The sequence below is a fragment of the Sapajus apella genome, unplaced genomic scaffold (assembly GCF_009761245.1).
Source record: "Sapajus apella isolate SASKATOON/1434 unplaced genomic scaffold, GSC_monkey_1.0 scaffold128, whole genome shotgun sequence".
Classification (NCBI taxonomy): Eukaryota; Metazoa; Chordata; class Mammalia; order Primates; family Cebidae; genus Sapajus; species Sapajus apella.
The window spans coordinates 3,850,127-3,869,507 of NW_022437068.1; the positions used below are offsets into that span (position 1 = coordinate 3,850,127).

The 19,381-nt window shown below is 43.1% G+C and overlaps 2 protein-coding genes and 1 long non-coding RNA gene across 7 annotated transcripts in view; 1 reads left to right on the forward strand and 2 right to left on the reverse strand.

Moving 5' to 3' along the window:
• Positions 1-4,806: 4,806 nt before the first annotated feature.
• Positions 4,807-7,044, reverse strand: LOC116539421. Its single transcript, XR_004264036.1, has 2 exons — positions 5,264-7,044; positions 4,807-4,958 (listed from the first exon to the last, which is right to left on the reverse strand). It is a non-coding gene; the product is annotated as an uncharacterized LOC116539421 (long non-coding RNA).
• Positions 7,045-7,371: 327 nt separating this feature from the next.
• Positions 7,372-10,578, reverse strand: LOC116539420. Its single transcript, XM_032262360.1, has one exon. It carries the CDS (start codon positions 10,573-10,575, stop codon positions 10,201-10,203), a length of 375 nt encoding a protein of 124 aa, XP_032118251.1. The 5' UTR covers positions 10,576-10,578; the 3' UTR covers positions 7,372-10,200.
• NR2C2 (nuclear receptor subfamily 2 group C member 2) overlaps positions 10,191-19,381 on the forward strand; it is a 90,139-nt gene continuing 80,948 nt past the window's right edge. The window contains exons 1-2 of one of the 5 annotated variants that reach the window (XM_032262354.1): positions 10,433-10,507; positions 11,697-11,806. The gene's annotated coding sequence lies outside the window, so the exon portion shown is untranslated. Of the gene's footprint in view, positions 10,508-11,241; positions 11,807-19,381 lie in introns of those variants that run through there. The other 4 variants (XM_032262356.1, XM_032262353.1, XM_032262350.1 and 1 more) reach the window with 4 other exon arrangements.

The window sequence follows — 19,381 nt, forward strand, 5'->3', positions numbered from 1 at the left end:
TATTTCTCAGTGAATAGTTACCCTAATAAAAATGTCTGGGTTATAGATGAAAAACACACTGGATGGGTTTTATAAAAGAAAACTGGCAGGAGCTTATCTGTGACTAAACAAGGACCTTTTACCTGGACTTTGTATTACCTGTCCTTCCTGTGGCTGTGTACTCATTTCAGGCTAATTTCTACTACCTTTTCTACTGGCGATGAAGCCATCCTACCTGGTCAGAGGGTGCTCCTTCCCACTGGGCCCAGATGCTAGGGAAATGACCAGCCATGACACCATGCAGATGCTGCTCAAAGTCCCCCATAACACCTGCTCTGTCCCTCTGCTCCCTGGACACAGAGCTGCCCCTCTGCTGTGCACCCCCAGCAAAGGCCATGTTTATCAGGAAGCAGCAGCACTGTGCTTGAGCCATAGATGAGTCACTTACTTAAGTTGCTCTGAGCTTTGGTGTCTTCTTCTATTACAGGAGATCATTCTAGCTTCTCCCACAGGTTGAGGTAAAAAGGCACAGATGGAATGTTTGTGGAAGTGGTCTGAAACTGGTAACAGAGCAGAGCCCATAACTTTATTTTATTTTGTATAATAACACCATGTCCTTACCCACTGGTTTATCAAAGTCATAGGCCCTGTTCTTTAACAGTACCAAATGAAGACAATATACAGAAGACCTTTTTCCTTATTGGTGGCTCATGCCTGTAATCCCAGCACTTTGGAAGGCTGAGACAGAAGGACTGTTTGAACCCAGGAGTTCTAGACCAGCCTGGGCAATATACTGAGACCCCATCTTTACAAAAACTAAAAATCAGCCAGGCATAGTGGCTCATGCCTATAGTCCTAGCTACTCAGGAGGCTGAGACAGGAGGATTGCTTGAGCCCAGGAGGTTGCGACTATAGTGAGTTATGATCATGACACTACATTCCACCCTGGGTGACAGAGTGAGACTGTGTCTCAAAAAAGAAAATGGCAAAGAAGAGAGAAACCCTAACACCTAACACAGGATGACTGAACTTTGGTCATGGAATATGATCTCCCCTCTCTTTCATTTTAATCACCTGAGGAAAGCATAGATCTTTGTAGGGATGGCCTCTGCCTGCTTCTCAGAATCAATAAAACTTTATAAAAGTTTTTACTGAAAACAAGCATCATGTATTTCACATGATTACTGGCTTCAAACTTACCCTGCAGATTGAATGTGTTTCTTCAGTCTGGGTTGGTCTTAGTAAGTAGGAAGAATTCTGTTCCTTAATACAAAGCACACCAGAAACATACACAGTAGCGTATGTTCCTGGGTCCTAGTAATAATCTTTTGGCCGAGCACAGTGGTTCGCACCTATAATCCCAGCACTTTCGGAGGCCAAGGCAGGTGGATTGCTTGTGCCCAGGGGTTCAAGACCAGCCTGGGCAACATGGCGAAACTCTATCTCTGCTAAAAATACAAAAAGTAGTCACGTGTGGTGATGCGTGCCTGTAGTCTCAGCTACTTGGGAGGCTGAGGCAGGATCACTTGAGCCTACAAGGTCAGTGCTACAATGAGCCATGATCATGCGACTGCTCTCCAGCCTGGGCAACAGAACAAGTCCCTGTCTTTAATAATAATTCCTTTACACATCAGAAATATGCCTTCAATTTTTCTGATCAGGCTAATAGACTCATTCTCTTTTATGCAGCCTGGTTCTGGGAAAACCTGTGGTCTGAGGGGCTGATGCTCAGTCTGATCTTTGGGCGTGCACAATGCAAACCAGTGCTGCGATCCCAGCAGCCCTGTTGCAGCAGCTGAAGGATGACAGAGAGTCTTTTATTCCTCTAGCCCAGCCTTTCGTTTGCTCTGTTTTCAGCAGCAGTGTACCTGTCATTACTGAAACACAGAAGCCCTGTGCTCCTTAGAACTCCTAAGTAATAGATAAAAGCAGGAGACCAGGATGTTCAAGAATTGTCATCTTGTCTGTGGCCCTTCAAATCCAGTGGCCTGTACTTACCAGCCCTTAACAATGCGCACTAGAATTCATGAATGTGTAATGGAGCTATCCGGTTGTGAGCAGCATACATGAGAAAATAAATTACTTCTTGAAGGCTACAGTAATTGGCTATGCTCTAAAGCATGAGACTTGATTATTCCAAAATACATAATTATGAAAGTTATTAAAAGCATAAAATTAGACGCCTCTTTTAAAAATGTAGCTATAGTACTACTCAGTGTCACCCTGAATCTTATTTTGTGGGGCAAGGTGAAAAATAACCATTGGTTTTCACTACAATAATTTCACTAATTTCTCTTAGATCTTAACCTTTCACCTATTCAACAAAGATCCTCCATTTTTACAATTATCAGGACATATCCCTTGCTACACAGGATAAGAAACAGATCTTCTCCTAATGAAAAGGTGAAGAAAATGGCCTTTTAAAAACTTGGAAAAAAAAAAAAGCAGCCAGGCGAGGTGGCTCATACCTGTAATCCCAGCACTTTGGGAGACAAAGTAGGTGGATCACAAGGTCATGAGATCAAGACCATCCTGGCCAACATGGCAGAAACCCCATCTCTACTAAAAATACAAAAATAAGCTGGGCGTGGTAGCGTGCACCTGTAGTCCCAGCTACTCGGGAGGCTGAGACAGGAGAATCACTTGAACCTGGGAGGCAGAGGTTGTAGTGAGCCGAGATTGAACCACGGCACTCCAGCCTGGCAGCAGAGCGAGACTCCATCTCAAAAAAAAAAAAAAAAGGCATGTTCCTGCATATGTCCCTAGACATACTGTTGCTAAGCTCTCCTCTTGACGAATATTAAGAGATAAATCTTTTTTCTCTTTAGGAAAGCTATAGGGACAGAACTTCTAATAAGAGATACAAGATAGTGTTTCTTGCTAAGTTCACTTTTGGTGAAAAAAATCACAATAGATGAAACATTTGCTAAATAGCATATTTCAAATTTTAATTTTTGAAATAAGTTTAAAAGTGAAAGAAACACTGAGAGTTGCATATCTATGTAAATTAAGATGCTTGATTCAGGGGTCAGCTTTTGAGCTTCAGCTGCATTTGTGAATGAATGAGTTTACCTCTTACAAAAGCACTTCCACAGGCTTCCTTCTACCCTCAATCACCCTTCAAGGTGGTACAGCCACAACTGAACTCAGAGCAGACAGATTCAGGGGTAGATTTCTTGTCAGAAGCCCCACAATTGGTAATGGCAAACCTGGAATGTGGCCGAACAGCCAGAGTGCTTGCTGCTTGGCCACTGCCACTCCTCAGCTGACAGGTTAATTTTCACTTATTCTGGACACTCACTTCACTAACTGAAACTCTAATAAACTGAGAAATACTGACATTCTTAACATAAAGGAAAAAGCAGATTATATACCTATAACAAAACTATAAACATTATGTTTGTACATATTTTTGTATGTAAGTTTGTACATAAATTTAATGGTAACCTGAACCCTGAGAAACACATTGATATTTATGTCCAGGATCAGTTAGCTAGAAAGCAAGGTTAATATGATTGGGATTGTTTCTTGGGAGCTAGAAATTTTCAGTCAACTCTGTTAGAATAAGAGGCTGAGGAAGTGGCTGAATGTTTATGTAAGTCTAAGAGAATTCTAAGGAGCTGTGGAATACTGAAACTGTTTCAACAGTGATGCCAGGCTTGGCATAATACTATGCACTAGACACATGGTTATTTACTTCAAGTCAGATATAAACATTTAATTCTCTATGGTTAGAAGCACAAGAAAGCTAAAACGTTCCGGGAAAAGGGATCAAGGAATGGATTGTGCTTGAGGGAGATTAGGAGTGTTCTTGAGAGTGACTTCTGAGTTGGAGCTTGACATATGAAGAGGAGAGGTCACCTCACAGAGAAAGAGGGTTGGAGAGGTCCCTGGAAGTAGGGGGTGGAGTAAGGTGTGTAGTAATGAAGACATCAAGTAGCATGTTTGGGGAATGGGTTAGTTCAGAATTGCCAGAGTGCAGAGAGGAAGTCACAAAAATGGATGACGTAAGAAAGGCTGTTTGGGTCACGCTGGTGGCTCACACCAGTAGTCTCAGCTACTTAGGAGACTAGGAAATGCACTCTTGGTGTCCCTGTGTTCTCATACCATTAATCCACCACAGGGAAAACAGTCTTTCTCTAGTCTCCTCTTGGGAAGAACAAGGGCCACCTCCATAGAGGTTGAGGCCTCCTCAAATAGCCTGATAAGCTGTGCTAGAGCTTGACTTTGACAGACCATAGAGGTGGGTAGAAGAGTTTTCTTCCTCTCAGACTCCTCAAGGACAGAAGAGCAGAAACAGTTATTAATAAATGTTCCACCCCTTGCTGGCCATGCAACTTTGGAGAAGTCATCTTCTCTGTTAGGTCTCGGCCTATTTAGCTGTAAAAACAGGGTAATACCATCTACTTCACAAGGTTATTGTAAATTAAACAGGATAAGGTGTTAAATGTAAAGTATTATGCAATCTGGTATTCAGAGATTTTATCTTATCTGCCCAGATTCCACACTGCGTTTGTTTTTATTTTGAGACTGGGTCTTGCTGTCACCCAAACTAGAGTGCAGTGGCACGATCATGGCTCACTGCAGCCTTGACCTCCCTAGGCTCAAGTGATCCTCCTATCTCAGCCTCTAGTAGCTGAGACTACAGGCATGCACCACCACACCCAGCTAATTTTTGTATTTTTACTGGAGATGGTGTTTCACCATGTTGCCCACGCTGGTCTCAAGCTCAAGCAATCCACCTGCCTCAGTCTCCCAAAGCACTAGGATTACAGGAGTGAGCCAGCATACCTCACTCAGATTCCACAATTAAAAGGGGTGGGGGGGTGGGTGGCTAACAGCAACCAAGTTTATATTACAACCAGGTAATTGTACAAATGATATAAACAAGTCAGGTAAAATTATTAGTATATATATAGTAATAAAGCATAAGCTATTATACAGAAAATGTGATACAGGCCGGGCGCGGTGGCTCAAGCCTGTAATCCCAGTACTTAGGGAGGCCGAGGCGGGTGGATCACGAGGTCAAGAGATCGAAACCATCCTGCAACATGGCGAAACCCCGTCTCTACTAAAAATACAAAAAATTAGCTAGGCATGGTGGCGCGTGCCTGTAATCCCAGCTACTCAGGAGGCTGAGGCAGGAGAATTGCCTGAACCCAGGAGGCGGAGGTTGCGGTGAGCCGAGATCGCGCCATTGCACTCCAGCCTGGGTAACGAGTGAAACACAGTCTCAAAAAAAAAAAAAAAAAAAAAAAAAAGAAAATGTGATACAAAGTTGTACATACTTATAAAGGCAATTAATCTTCCCCAGTCTATGGGAATACAAAATTGCCAGTAATTAATTTACATTACAAAAAAGGAAAACCATTATTTATGCTATCACAAAAGCAATACCTTTACAAGTAAAAACAATCTCTGCTTGATATTAGTAATTTGAAAAACCTAGCACATCTTCAACTATTGCTTAATCAAAACTTCATTTTCATTGACTCAACATTTATCACTTAAATAAACATGTAAAATAACCTTGCACGGCAAATGTTTACTCTGTACTAATGAAACTATCAAACAGTTCCTGCTCTCAAGTACACAGACAAGTCAATCAATGATGGACTGCAGAACAGACTGCAGGTGAGTGTTAGAAAAAATTGCCCAGGGAACCACTAGGGGTGGAAGAAGAACTCCTAGGTCTCACCATTGGGCACTTAGTGCTTTCACTTTCATCTGTAAACCAGGGGACAATTATATGAATATTGTATGAATACACTGCTACGGGGAAAAGCATTCATTCAACAAATGCACGCTACATACTCTGTACCAGCAATTGTGTTAAGAGCTGAAACAGGGAAGGACAAGACACATCCTACCAGGGCTCCCAATATGGCAGGTGCTGAGCTACTGCACACACAAGGGTTGGGTACTGCCAGATATCACCACTCTGGAGCAAGCACCTGTCTCTCTGAACGAATAATCTCCAGCATGGTAAGAATTAACTATTTCAAAAGGTGAAACAAAACTTTTTTGCTTTGTTAGGATGCATGTTTCAAATGGGATCAGCGGTTCAGGCCTGGAGTATGCATCAGAATAATCTGTGAAGCTCAGTAAAAGGGCTGATGCCAGGGCCCACCCAAAGCTTACTGCTTCAGAACCACTGGGGGCCTGGCAGTTCTGAAGTGCACACCTAGTTAAGAATCCTTTAAAGGCTGATAAAGCAATCTTGAAACCACTGTCAATGCAAAAGTAGATGTTCCCCATTAATAAGAACTCAAAAATAAAGTAGAGCTAGTATAATACTTTTGTGTTTTTTTGTGCCTGTAAAACCCATCCAAGTGTTAGAAAGCTACTTTCTAACTAAAAAGACTTGCAGTCAAAAAACCAGAGCCCCCCCCCACAAAAAAAAGGCACCATAACAGTGCTGACCTCAACATGCAAAGGCCTGTTATGTGCTGTTACTGTATGCTGTGTGCATGTGTACATACGCATCTGTGTTCAGGGGAAGAAAAGCTGTTAAAGCCAATTAAGGTTATGAATTCTTGCTACTACTTTAATATTAAACCAACCTTTAAGTGAAAAATTATTGAACGCTATTACAAATGTGGCAAACTGACATAGATGGTTTACTACACAAGCTTTAATGTCAAAGGGACTAGATAATAGCCCCAGTCTCACTTATTGGACCTATAACATTGTGCAGGTATCTTATCTGGGCCACAGTCCTACACCTCAGGAAAATGGAAGTAACTACTTCATTTACAGAGCTATTAAATGAAAGAAGTGAGAAAACTATAAACCAACATCAAAGCCTGAATTATTGATTAGTATTTACTTTAAAATCTAGTACAATTGCAATGTTTTTAATTAAAAACTCTGATACATGAATTTTTACAATGTATCTAGAAGCATCATTTAACACTAAAAACTTAATTTTTGAAAGAGTACACAACCAGGCGGGGTACAGTGGCTCACACCTGTAATGCTAACAATTTGGGAGGTTGCGATGGGAGGTTCACTTGAGGCCAGGAGTTCGAGACCAGCCTGGTCAACAAAGTGAGACCCCGTCTTTTTTTTTTTTTTTTGAGACACAGTTTTGCTCTTGTCGCCCAGGCTGGAGTGCAAGGGCACGATCTCAACTCACTGCAACCTCCACCTCAAGCGATTCTCCTGCCTCAGCCTCCCAAAGTAGCTGGGATTACAGGCCCTTGCCACCAATGCCTAGCTCATTTCTTTGTGTTCTTAGTAGAAACAGGATTTCACCATGTGGGCCAGGCTGGTCTTGAACTACTGACCTCAGGTGATCCACCTGTCTCAGCCTCCCAAGGTGCAGGGATTACAGGCCACTGTGCCCAGCCAACCCCATCTAATAAAGAAAACAAGTACACAACTACAAAGCACTGGGCCAAGTGCATTGTTTCCATGTTTGCAAGGATTTACCATTGAAATACTAGGTTGATGCAAAAGTTAATTTCCAGACTGTGAATTTTAAATTATTGTAACTGGGTTCAAATATATCTCTATTAATCAAAATAGGAACCATTACAATCAACACATTTTTGCCAATGAGAAATAAATTTATACCTGTAGCATAAAAATGCATGCTTCAGGATTCAATGAACTCTTGGAAAGCATTTTCTGCATCCTGCTGAAGTGTTTTCCCTGCAAAAAGTTGTCAAGATGCCAGAAGTGGTAGTTGGTTGGCCAGAGGTCAGGTGTATATGGTGGATGAGGCAAAACTTTGTGGCCCAATTCCTTCAACTTTTGAAGTGTTCGTTGTGTGACATGCAGTCAAGTGTTGTCATGGAGAAAAACTAGGCCCTTTCTGTTGACCAATGCCAGCTGCAGGCGTGGTTTTCGGTGCATCTTATCAATTTGCTGAGCATATTTCTCAGATGTAATGGTTTTGCCAGGATTCCGAAAGCCGTAGTGGATCAGACAGGCAGCAGATTACCAAACAGTGACTATGACCTTTTTTTTGGTGCAAGTTTGGCATTGGGAACTGCTTTGGAGCTGCTTCTTGGTCCAACCACTGAGCTGGTTGCTGTATAAAATCCATTTTTCATTGCATGTCACAATCCCATTGAGAAATGGTTTGCTATTCTTGCGTGGGATTAAAAAGACACTTCAAAAGAACAAATTTTTGATTTTTGCTCAGCTCATGAGGCACCCACTTATCAAGCTTTTTCACCTTTCCAATTTGCATTAAATTCCAAACGACCCAAATGACTGTAGATAGTGAATGCTGAGTTCTTCTGAAATTTTTCCTGTAGTTTGATGATTGCTCTCGATTGGTCATTGTCAGCTTCTGGTTGCCCGCCACCAGGCTCCTCCTCTTCAAGGCTCTCTTCTCCTTTGCAAAACTTCTTGAGCCACCACTGCATTGTATGTTCCTTAGTTTCTGGGCCAAATGTGTTACTGATGTTTTGAGTTGTCTCTGCTGCTTTATGACCCATTTTGAACTCAAAAAAGAAAACTGCTCCAATTTCCTTTTTGTCTAACATCATTAGACAAAAAGCATAGTCTAAATATACATAGCATTATCTAAAATACACAGCAAGTCATAAGTCATTAGCAAAAAAACATAAAGTGAGAAACGTGCATTAAAGTGATCCACATTTATTTAAGAACGTATTCCAGGCCGGGCATGGTAGGTCATGCCTGTAATTCCAGCACTTTGGGAGGCCAAGGAGGGCGGATCACGAGGTCAGGTGATCGAGACCAGCCGGCTTAACGTGATGAAGCCCTGTCTCTACTAAAAATACAAAAATTAGCTGGGCGTGGTGGCGCAAGCCTGTAGTCCCAACCACTCAGGAGGCTGAGGCAGGAGAATCGCTGTTGCGGTGAGCCGAGATCGCACCATTGCACTCCAGCTTGGGCAACAAGAGCGAAGCTCCGTCTCCCCCAAAAAAACAAAAAAAATGTATTCCAACATCAAACAGCACATTTCGATAATGCAAACCTTCTGGTTCTCACCCACCTCACCTCTAAAATAAGAAAACCTTTCTGCCAGAAAAAATTGACATTCTCTTAAGGCCTTTTCCAATTTCAAGATCTATGCTTCACCATGACTAAAAAAACCTAGCTTTTTCCCCACTTTGCAAAGTGAGAGCAAGAAAAACGGGGAAATAGGTATGTTTAAAACATTTTTTATCAAATAGAAATATTATAAGATAATGGGGAAAAAATACTGAAGTTAGAGTCATCCTAATAAAAGCCCAAATGGGTACTGTGTAAAAAAAAAAAAGTTAACCCATCCATTCTAGAGTCAGTATTTCCTCTTAATAAGCAAGAAAACTGAAGAAAAAAAATCACTTAGTACAAGACCTACAACCTGTAGTCTCAACACTTCAGGGCATTTAGGATAAATAAACACCTGCACCTTCCCAGGCAAGTCAAAACCACAACAGGAGAGAGAGAGAAATATGTAACGAAAACTTACAGCCCAAGAGTTTAAGATCAAGACAGGCCATTTTCTTCATATAAATTTAAGCAATGCTGCTAAAAGCTGCTTTACACATTCCTACCTATTACCATTTACTACTTTCATATCTCGGGGAGGGCATGGAAATACACAAGATCTGGATCGTATGTTCATTAAGAAAAAATTACAGATTCTAGGGAGTTTGAACACTTCACCTGCGATGGCCAGAGCGGACGCATCTTTGGACCTTTAAAACCTAAATTAAAAGCTATCTGTACCGAGGAAGGCCAGAAGAGCTCAATTCCCACCCAATACAACCCCCACTTCGACCTACAGGCGCCCTACTGAGCGGCTGGGCGAATCCGTCGCGCTAGTCAGGGCCCCGCTTCTTCCATCAACAGAGACTTTACGAGCCCCGGCTAGACTGGAGGCCGGGGTGGAGGCCGCCACTGCGAGGACAGTACCCACTCAGCTGTGAGGACTTCGCGGTTCCCCCGAGGGACGGCCTGTGCCCGGGTAACCGTGCGCGACATCCACGAGTTTTTAGGACCGCTAGCTTTTCGGCCTTTAGGCCCCGGCGCCTGCGCCATTTAAGCCACAGATACGCCCGCCCCGCCACGACCGAGCTCAGCAGCTGCCGCAACCGCCGCCCGGGGCCCCGTAGCCCAAGGGCCGGATGGACCAAGCGCCGGCTGCGGCGTTCCGGTGCGCGCGCGCGCCTCAGCCAATCGCGTGCTCGCCCGCCCCCCGCCGCCGCGGCGAGGCTGGCGCTGGGAAGAGGAAGAAGAACATTCGCCCTCCTCCTACCAGCGCGCGGGCGGCGGCGGCGGCGGCACCGGGGTCACGAACTCTGACCTTTCACTGACAAAAACAATAACAAACCCCCCCTTCCCCGCGACCCCGGCGGCGCCCCCGGGCCCGTCCCCGCTACCCTGCTCCCACCTCGGCATCTCGTCTCTCGCCAGCTGCCCCGCGAGCCCGCGGCCCCCGGGCTCCCGCCATCCGCCGACGCCGGGAGCCGGGGCTCTCCGCGCCCTGCCCTCCGCGCCGGGGGCCGCCCGCCGCAGACACGGGACCCGCTTCGAGGCTGCTTTGGCGCCAAACCCTAAGGTAAAATTGAAAGAGGGTCGGGCGGGCTCGGGCCGGCGGCGGAGGGGGCGGGCCTGGCGCGCGGACATGGAGGCGCCGCAGCGGCGGCTGAACCCGACCCTTTTACCTTTGCCACGGGGCGGCGGCGGCGGCGCCCGGCGCTTTGCATAGTGGGCCGGGCCGCTCCCCTCCCCTCCCCGCCCGCGGCCGGACGAAGCGAGCGGGTTCCCCCTGACCGGCCGGGCCGGCGCAAAGGTGGGGGCGGAGGGGGAATGGCCGCGGCCCCGCCTCACAGTTGGCCCTCCGCCAGCGCCGCCATTTTGTTCTCGACGGAGATGGCTCGGGCTGGTCGGGCTCCCTTCCTCTTTATCCTCCTCCGCCCTCCTGCAGTCCCTTGGTCCCCCTCTCCTGGGCTCTTTGCCCCTCTGCTTCTAGTCCGCCTTTGGCGGCCGCCGCGGCCCAACCGCCGTTTTTTCTGAAGGGGAGGGTAAAGGGAAAGGAGGAAGGCGGGTGCGAGGCACCACCTCGTGAGCGACGGGTGGGTCGACCAATTGGTGTCGGATAGGAGGGTCGGGTCCTGTGGCACCGCCCCCATAAGCTCTGTTGATTGGGTGAAGCAGAAGAGGGCGGTCCGTATGGGGCGCGGGAGCCCTGGCGGGGCGGGAGTACAGGCCAGGGCGCGGAGTGGGGCCGGGTCGCCGGGGGCGGGGCGCAAGGGGCGCGGCCGGGTGCAGAGGCAGGTGCCCGGCCTTGGGCCCTGGGGTGGGCGCCTTCCCTCCGCCTGGAACGCGTCCAGGATAAGTACTAAGAACAATAGTATTAAAGGTGATGGATTTCGAGTCCACGATGAGGTCTCTAGGGAAGAGGTTTTCGGAACGCGGACGGACCCGTTGCAGGGCTCCTGCTCGTTATATTTCGGAGCGGCCATGGCGAATCCCCAAATGAGGCTCAATTTATCCATTGTAAAATGGGGAGCATGGTCATTCTTGCCAGGCTGGACCTCCCTTTTCAGCATTGTTTTTGGGGCTCTACTCAGAAAATGGAGTCAAGTCTACTTTGCTAGCCTCAAAGTCACTTGAAAATGGTGTTACTGTTAAAAATGGGATTCCAGCCACAGGGAGAGGCAAGCTTAAGGGTATTAAGGGCTTGAGAGAGCACAATTCGGGGGTGATTCTCTTCTCATTCTTTCGCTGAATACATGTTTACTTAGTTTTAGGCACTGGGCATACATCTGGGGAACCAGCCGGACGAGACCCCTGCCCTCACTAGAGTTGGGGGCTGGGGGGGTGAATAGACAAAGGAATAATTCCAGAGAGTGTGGTAAGTTCTGTGAAAGGAAAGAAACCAAATGACCTGCTGAAGAAGACCTCAGGCACGAATTTAGATGGAATGGTCAGGGGGGCCTCTCAGAGGAAGTGATGTTTGAACAGAGGAACCCAAGGAAGGAATGGCATTCCGGACAGCACAGCCTGTGTAAGGGCCCTGGAGGAAGAGCATTTGATGTGATTGGGAACTAGCTACTTGTGGCTGGAGAGTTGGTTGGAACTAGTTAATTGTCCATTATCCCACTCCAGGCCAAAGCTGTGAAATATAGCAACGGTAGTGAGGAACAAATCTTCAATGTAATAATAAAGTCGAGGAAAATACAGCCTTCATACGAAGCTGGTGAATACATGACTTGGGAGGAGGGCCTCGGAAACTTACTTTACTTCCAGATCCAAATCGTTTGTCAGACTCTCATATACATCTTGAATTCATCAAATATTTCCTGAATGCCACAAATACTCCAGGCATTATGTGCTAGGCTGAGAATACAAAAATGACTAAGACACTGGTGCTCAAACATGAATATGATTTTTTTTTTTGAGACCAGGGTATTGCTCTATCGCCCAGGCTGAAGTTGAATATAATTCTCTGTGTACAAGTTCTACACACACACACACACACACACACACACACACACACTCTCACTCTCTCTCTCTCTCCCCCCGTCTCCCCCAACCTCTCTCCCCCCCTCCCCCTCTCTCTCCCTCCCTCTCTCTCTCTCTTTTTCTCTCTCTGTGGAGCTAAAGAAATATTTATACACATGCATACACAGACATAAAATGTTTCAGTGTTGTGATTAGCAACTCCCAACTTTTACTAGCAGCGTGATTTTGTGTAAGTTACCTTTCCTAGCCTCACTAACCTCGTCTGGACAGTAATAGAACCTTCTAGAACTGAAGATTAAATGAGTTAAGGTAAATAATAGAGCTTAGCAGAGTGCCTGACATATAGTAAATACTCTATAAATAATTAGAGTTATTGTCATTATGAAGTACTGGTATAGACATTAGACTAGTTGAGTGATAGAAACAATGAAATTTTTAGGCAGCGTGGTGTAGGGCAAAAACAATAGATTGATGTTCTGAGATTCTAGTTTTGGCTCTATGCTTTCAACTAGTTACTTGGCATTCAGGACAAACGTTTAGAAAATAATAGTGGAACTAAATAGTACTAACCAAAGTATAGGGTGCTTTATGATTTACAAAACTCTTTTACAGGCAGTATGTTGTTCAGGCTCCACTAGAACCTACATAGTGGCAGAGGCTCTTTTCCTGCTTTATGTTTAAAAACCTTTCCAAGGCTTTTCATTATTTTCTTATCTGTGTACCCCTAACTCCCTGTGCTCTGGACACACTGGCCTACCTTCAACTTTCTTGACCAGTGTAGCTTACCTTCCCACTCCATGCCCTTTCACAGGCTGTTCCCTTAGCCTGATATATTCAAATGTCTGTTCCCTACCCCTACGTCCCCCCCACCCTACCTCAGATATTGGCTCAAGCATCGCTTCTTCAGGGAAGTCCTCCCTAATTCCCATTGCCAATCTAGATCAGATTCTTTTTATTGTGTTTCTTTTCTTTATAACCTTTATTTTGTTTTGTAATTACCACGCTCCATTATGTGATTATTTGATTAATGTCTGTCCTTACCACACTGTAAGCCAGGAAAGCAGGAATACATTTTGTTCACTATTACTTACCCTGCACTTAGAAGAGTGCTTGGCACTATTTGTTGAATGAATTGTTGATAATTTATGATGTCACTGATAACTAAGTTCCTCTGCATTGATGGATACCTTTTATGTGAGCCTCTTTGGCAATTCAGATAACACTGCCAGCAATAAAAAGCCTGTTAAGGTATTTGGTTGTATGTAGGACGTGATTTCTGTCAGGTATGCCACTGCCTTGAGACATAAATACTGGATAAAATGACCTGTTTCAATCATTTTTCCCACTATATTGATCTTTTTATGATTGAATTACAAATTTAATTACATGAAAGTAAGTTCATATGTGAAGAAATAAATAGCCCAAACATCCTTAAGTTATTTAACTGAAGAAACAAAGCACCAAATTAACATGATTTTCTTGAAATCAAATATTCTGATTTTTGTTTCACTATCACAGGGAATTGGAGAGCAAGGAAGAAGCCTCTAGTGGGTTCACAGGGGGTTGGGAGTTGAAAGTCTCTGTAGCCATTACTTTGGGATATTTATCCTGCCAGAGATAAATTTATTCGTTTAATGAAATTATTGCAAATCATCTTTTAATTGCTTTACCAGGGCTAAAAGCAAATTTTGTAAAGTGTATGTCAAGTTTCTACTCCAAAGTGTGATAAAGAGAACATTTGTATTGACTTATTTTATATTGTAAAACTTTTCAAATAAGATACCGTTAGGGTATTTTAAAAATAACAATAGTTTATTTTTGGATTTTTTTTTTTTCTGTCTTGCTCAAGGATTTCTGGTATCACTTGTTCAATTCAACACTTGATTAGTTGAGCTAATTACTCAGAGTAACCAAAGAACTGATAGTTTAGTAAAACAGCTGTATATTTTCTTACACCATTAAGTTACTCATTTATTGCTTTCAGTAGCTATATTCACAGTGACCTTGAAGTTTTGTTTTCATGATCATTCCTTTATAGAAGAAAATCTCTATGTGTAACAACCTTCTCACTTTATGAAGTTGGCTGGGAAGTTTTAGCATCTGTCTCCAAGGAGTCACGTGGCAAGGCAGTGCAGTGACAAAGAGCTTGGGGTATGAAGGCAGAAAGACCTGGCTTCAGAATCTGGAGTTTGTAGATTCTCTGAGGTGTATAATTCCCCATTTGTCAAACGGAGGTGGTAGCCAGTGTTGAGATAGGGGCCAGAAGTAGAGGACACTTGTTGTCTGAATGACTTTGAAAACAACGGAGGTGAGTCTTTGTGGAGCAGCCCTGTTTTCAGCCATGGCACTGAGCTGCTGGCCTCCTGTATCAGTTGCTGAGTGTCTCCACATATTGAGGGCCTTCCATTGGGATTTTTATTGTTGAGTTCTCTTACCTATGAGCCATATGCTCCTTTAGTCCCAAAGCATCTCCTATACAAGTGTCACCTTAATAAATACCACATTGGGAGTCTGTGATGGAATCCTAGAATCTCAGAATTGGAAGTGGTCTTAGACCTCAAGTTCAGCCTCATACTTGATGCAAGAATCCCCTGCTGGATTTTTGTTTACCTCTTTTTACTTTATTGTTAACTATGAGGGACTTAAATGATACTGCCTTTTTTCTTCCCTGTGTGATCATCGTCTTTAACCTATTAGATACATTTGTGCCCCTGTCACACATTGTAAAAGATAACGTTCTTCCTTATTTGTTGGAGGTTTGCTTGCCTTCAACCTAACATACCAGAGGCTGAGATACTCTGTCATTCTCTCCTATCCTGCCATTCTTTTCCCGAGATCCCACTACTGCTACCCCAGATAGCAGGCCTACTCCCCATGCTCACTTCAGGTCCTGAGTGCTAGAGAGTAAAGCAGCAGGAGCTCTATACCGAAAGGAAGAACTGCCCAGGAACAACAGCTCAACTAGCACAGCTCACAATGATGAGGAGGGGGAGTGAGTAGAGGGATGAAAGCCCAGATCAGTGCATTGGTATAGGTATTTGTTAAGGGGACAATAAATGCAGATGCAGACCCCTGGTACCTGGAAGTCTTAGAAGAGAGGGATGGGAGGTGAATTGTTAGGACAGAAAGGGAATAGGCTAGCTCAGACACTTGACTGTTCTTTCTGAGTTACCCTTAGATTCCAGGTGGCCTGTAATGACGAAAGTCAGCCTCAGGGGCAAAGCTTGATTTTTAGGGGCAATAAAAAGTACCTCCTACACTGTAATAAGAGTCCTGAAGTCCTCTAATAGGAGGTGAAACTTTCTATTCCATAATTATTAACAGTAACCCCAAAGATTTTAATCCCTGAAATGTTAACATATAGATGGAGAGGAATTTCATTCCAAGAGTCCAAGTGTAAAAGGATATTTCCCCCTGTTTGGGTTAGTGAGAGGTGTGAGGAAAGATCTTGGGGCCTGGAAAGTGGGGTGACTGCTACTGAAAAGTAAAGAGGAGAAATGAGAGACTGGTGGGACTAGACTCAAGCTTTGAAGGCTTTCTGTTTTACAGGGAGGCACTTTATTTACCTTTGTTGTTCGTATATTAATAAAAGCTATGCAGGAGAAAAAAGTTTCCTACCTGACTGCCCACCCATGTTTCTTAAAAAGAAAGATAAACAACCGAGGCTGGATGGCTCTTGAGAAGTTATACAATACTAGCAGGCTTCATGGTACATTTCCCCCAGTGGTGGTGTACAGTGAATCTGATTAGGTATTATTTGTAGAACACTTTGGAAATGTCATTTGTACCACCCTGGTTCTTGTCCCCTGTCCCCCCACTATGCTATCTGTAATAGTACATCTTTTTATTAGGTTAAGATGACTAGCCCTGGAATTATTGAAAAATCATCTTTTAATTGATTGCTTTACCAAAACTAAAAGCAGATGTCACAAAGTATATATCAGCTCTTAACTGGAAAGGCTAATAATTAGAATGTGTTGTTGACTTATTTAATATAATACAGATATTTTTAAATAAAATTTAAATTTGTAGTATATTTCTTTTCTAAATGAGTAAACAATGTACTTATGAAAGTAAAATTAAAAACAGATAAAAGAAGTTAAACATAGTTAATTTTTAAAACCAGTAAATTTTTCAAAGAAAAGATAGCAGTGCATCAAAAGGCATGTGTAAAAATGTTCATAGGATCAGATGTAATCGTTTCGCCAGGATTTAAAAAAAAATGTTCAGAGGAGCACTAATCATAAGGGCTCCAAACTAGAAACAATCTAAGTGTCCATCAGCTATAGCATGGAGAAATAAATCGGGCATAATCATCATAATCATACATTAGATTACTATACAACAATGAAAATGGATTCACTACTCATGGTTATTATAAAAATAGCGTTGGGCAAAAAAAGCCAGGCACACCAAAGAGTGTATTATAAACAGTGTAATAGTATTATAAAGTAATACCAATTGTATAAATGTCACGAGGGGAAATAGAAGTTAATGACTATGGGAGGGGTGTGAGAGGGACTTTTGGGGTACTGGTAATGTCCTGTTTTCTGATCTGAATGGCACTTACATGTGTATTCTCTGTGTTCAGTTAGTGAAAATTCATCAAACTGTTCATGATTTGTGCCTTTTTTTTTTTTTTGGAGATGGAGTCTCCCGCTGCCACCCAGGCCAGAGTGCAGTGGTGCGACCTTGGTTCACTGCAATCTTCGCCTCCGAGGTTCAAAAGATTCTCGTCCCTCACCTTCTTGAGTAGCTGAGACTGCAGGCGTGTGCCATCATGCCCAGCAAATTGTTTGTATTTTAGTAGAGACAGGGTTTCACCATGTTGCCCAGGCTGGTCTCGAACTCCTGAGCTCAGGCAGTCCACTCACTTTGGCCTCCCAAAGTGCTAGGATTACAGGTGGGAGCCACTGCACCTGGCTGATTTGTGCTCTTTTGTATTTGCATGTTGTAGTTAAGTAAAAAATTTTACTTAAGATAGTAAAATTATTTTCACTATTTTAATTAATGTGATTATTGTTTAGGTTAAGTTTTAAGGGAAGAATGTGTTCAGAGTTCTAAAACTGCCGTGGTTCTACCTGGGTGGAGCAGCTTCAGAAGTTTCTGTTACAATACTGAAACATAACTCACAATTAGGAATTAGTGGTTGTGTATATTATTAAATGATCTAGCTTATTGATGTAAGCAATTTGTTCCCTTAATTTTTTCTGTCACTTTTTTCCATCCCTCCTTGACTTCCTTTTTTCTGGGAAATTATTTTGAAGGGCACTGTGATCTAGAGAGACTATTGGGATTTTAGAGTCAAAGAGTCCTGAGTTGGAATCCTAACTTACTAGCTGGATGAGTTGTAACTGCTGAGTCGCAGGTTTTTCCATTTGCATTGGTGGAGCTAATACTACATACTCAGAAAGTATGCTAAGGATTAAATCATGCCTCGTTTGATTTAAAAGCACATCATGGATGTCCAGAGAATTTATCCTGTTTTTCTTAATCCATCTACCCTGGCTTGCACTAATAGATATGAAGAAAGTCCACATCACCCTTATACCTGGGCTCTTGGTAAGATGACAAAAAAATCATCCACAGTATACGATGACTTTTTTAGGGGAAGTATCCACATAGAAAATTGTAGCACTGCTCTGGTACTGTTAATACATAGGAACTCCATTTAGGTGAAAGCCACTTCTCTTTCCTACTAGTCACTCACCTGACCTTGCCACTCCCAGCATGTACATATGCCCATTTTTATAGTCTAGACTTTGAATATGGAAGAAACACCTTTCCTATGGTGGGGCACGATGGACAAGAAATTACCCGACACTAAAGCTAAGTAAACTTTGAGTCTAAATAATAGCTGGCTTTCCGTTGACAGGAAATATACCTAAACGTGACCTTAGAGGCATCCCAGTGAGTATCTTTACTGTTGTTGCACATTTGTATTACACTAAACCTGCTACTTGAATTTCATTTTCTGCTTTCAAGTCGTGATCTATGATGGCAAGTTTCAAGCTATGTATTTCTTATTTTTTATCCTCTCTCAGGCTATCTAAATCCTTCTGTTTTTATTTTCCCATGAATATGAACAGACTTCTGACAATCAGAATAATTAAACTTACACCGAATACCTTGCACCTGTTAAGAACTCTATGCCCAGTAGTATTTTGCAAGTAGTTATTAGGCATTGGTTTATTTTAAAATATTTGTAAGATTTTATTCTAATTTATCCTTCATTTTGCCCAGTTGTACAATTTAACAGGGTGAATTACAAATGCTTTGTGCATGAGTTTTTCATTTTTAAAATTTTAATTAATTAATTTTTTTTAGACGGAGTTTCACTCTTGTTGCCCAGGCTGGAGTGCAAATGGCTCAATCTCAGCCCATTGCAACCTCTGCCTCCTGGGTTCAAGCAGTTTTCCAGTCTCAGCCTCCTAAGTAGCTGGGATTACAGGCATCTGCCACCATGCCCAGCTAATTTTGTATTTTTAGTAGAGACGGGATTTCACCACGTTGTCCATGCTGACCTCGAACTCCTGACCAGAGTCCTGGGATTACAGGCATGAGCCACCGTGCCTAGCTGCTTATGTGTTTTAATACTTCCACGTGTATATAGTTAAATCTCATGTGAGCCTTATGTGAAAATGAGAGACTTATTCCTAATCATAATACAGATTTTACAGTTTGAGTTACTTTCAAATTTCTTGGAGAAAGCAAAAGTGACACAATCACCTTTCACCAGTAATAGCTACCATATATTGCATTTCTACTATGTCCCAAGCACAGCGAGTACACATTTAAGATGTAAACTTCACAATAACCTCATATGCTCAGTATCAGAGAGATCAACTTAGTGCCTGAGCCTTAGAACCTGATGTAGTTGTTTAGTAAAGAAATACGAAGACAGTAGATACTTTGCATGTTATATAATTATAAGCCATGTAACAAATACAGATGATATGAATCA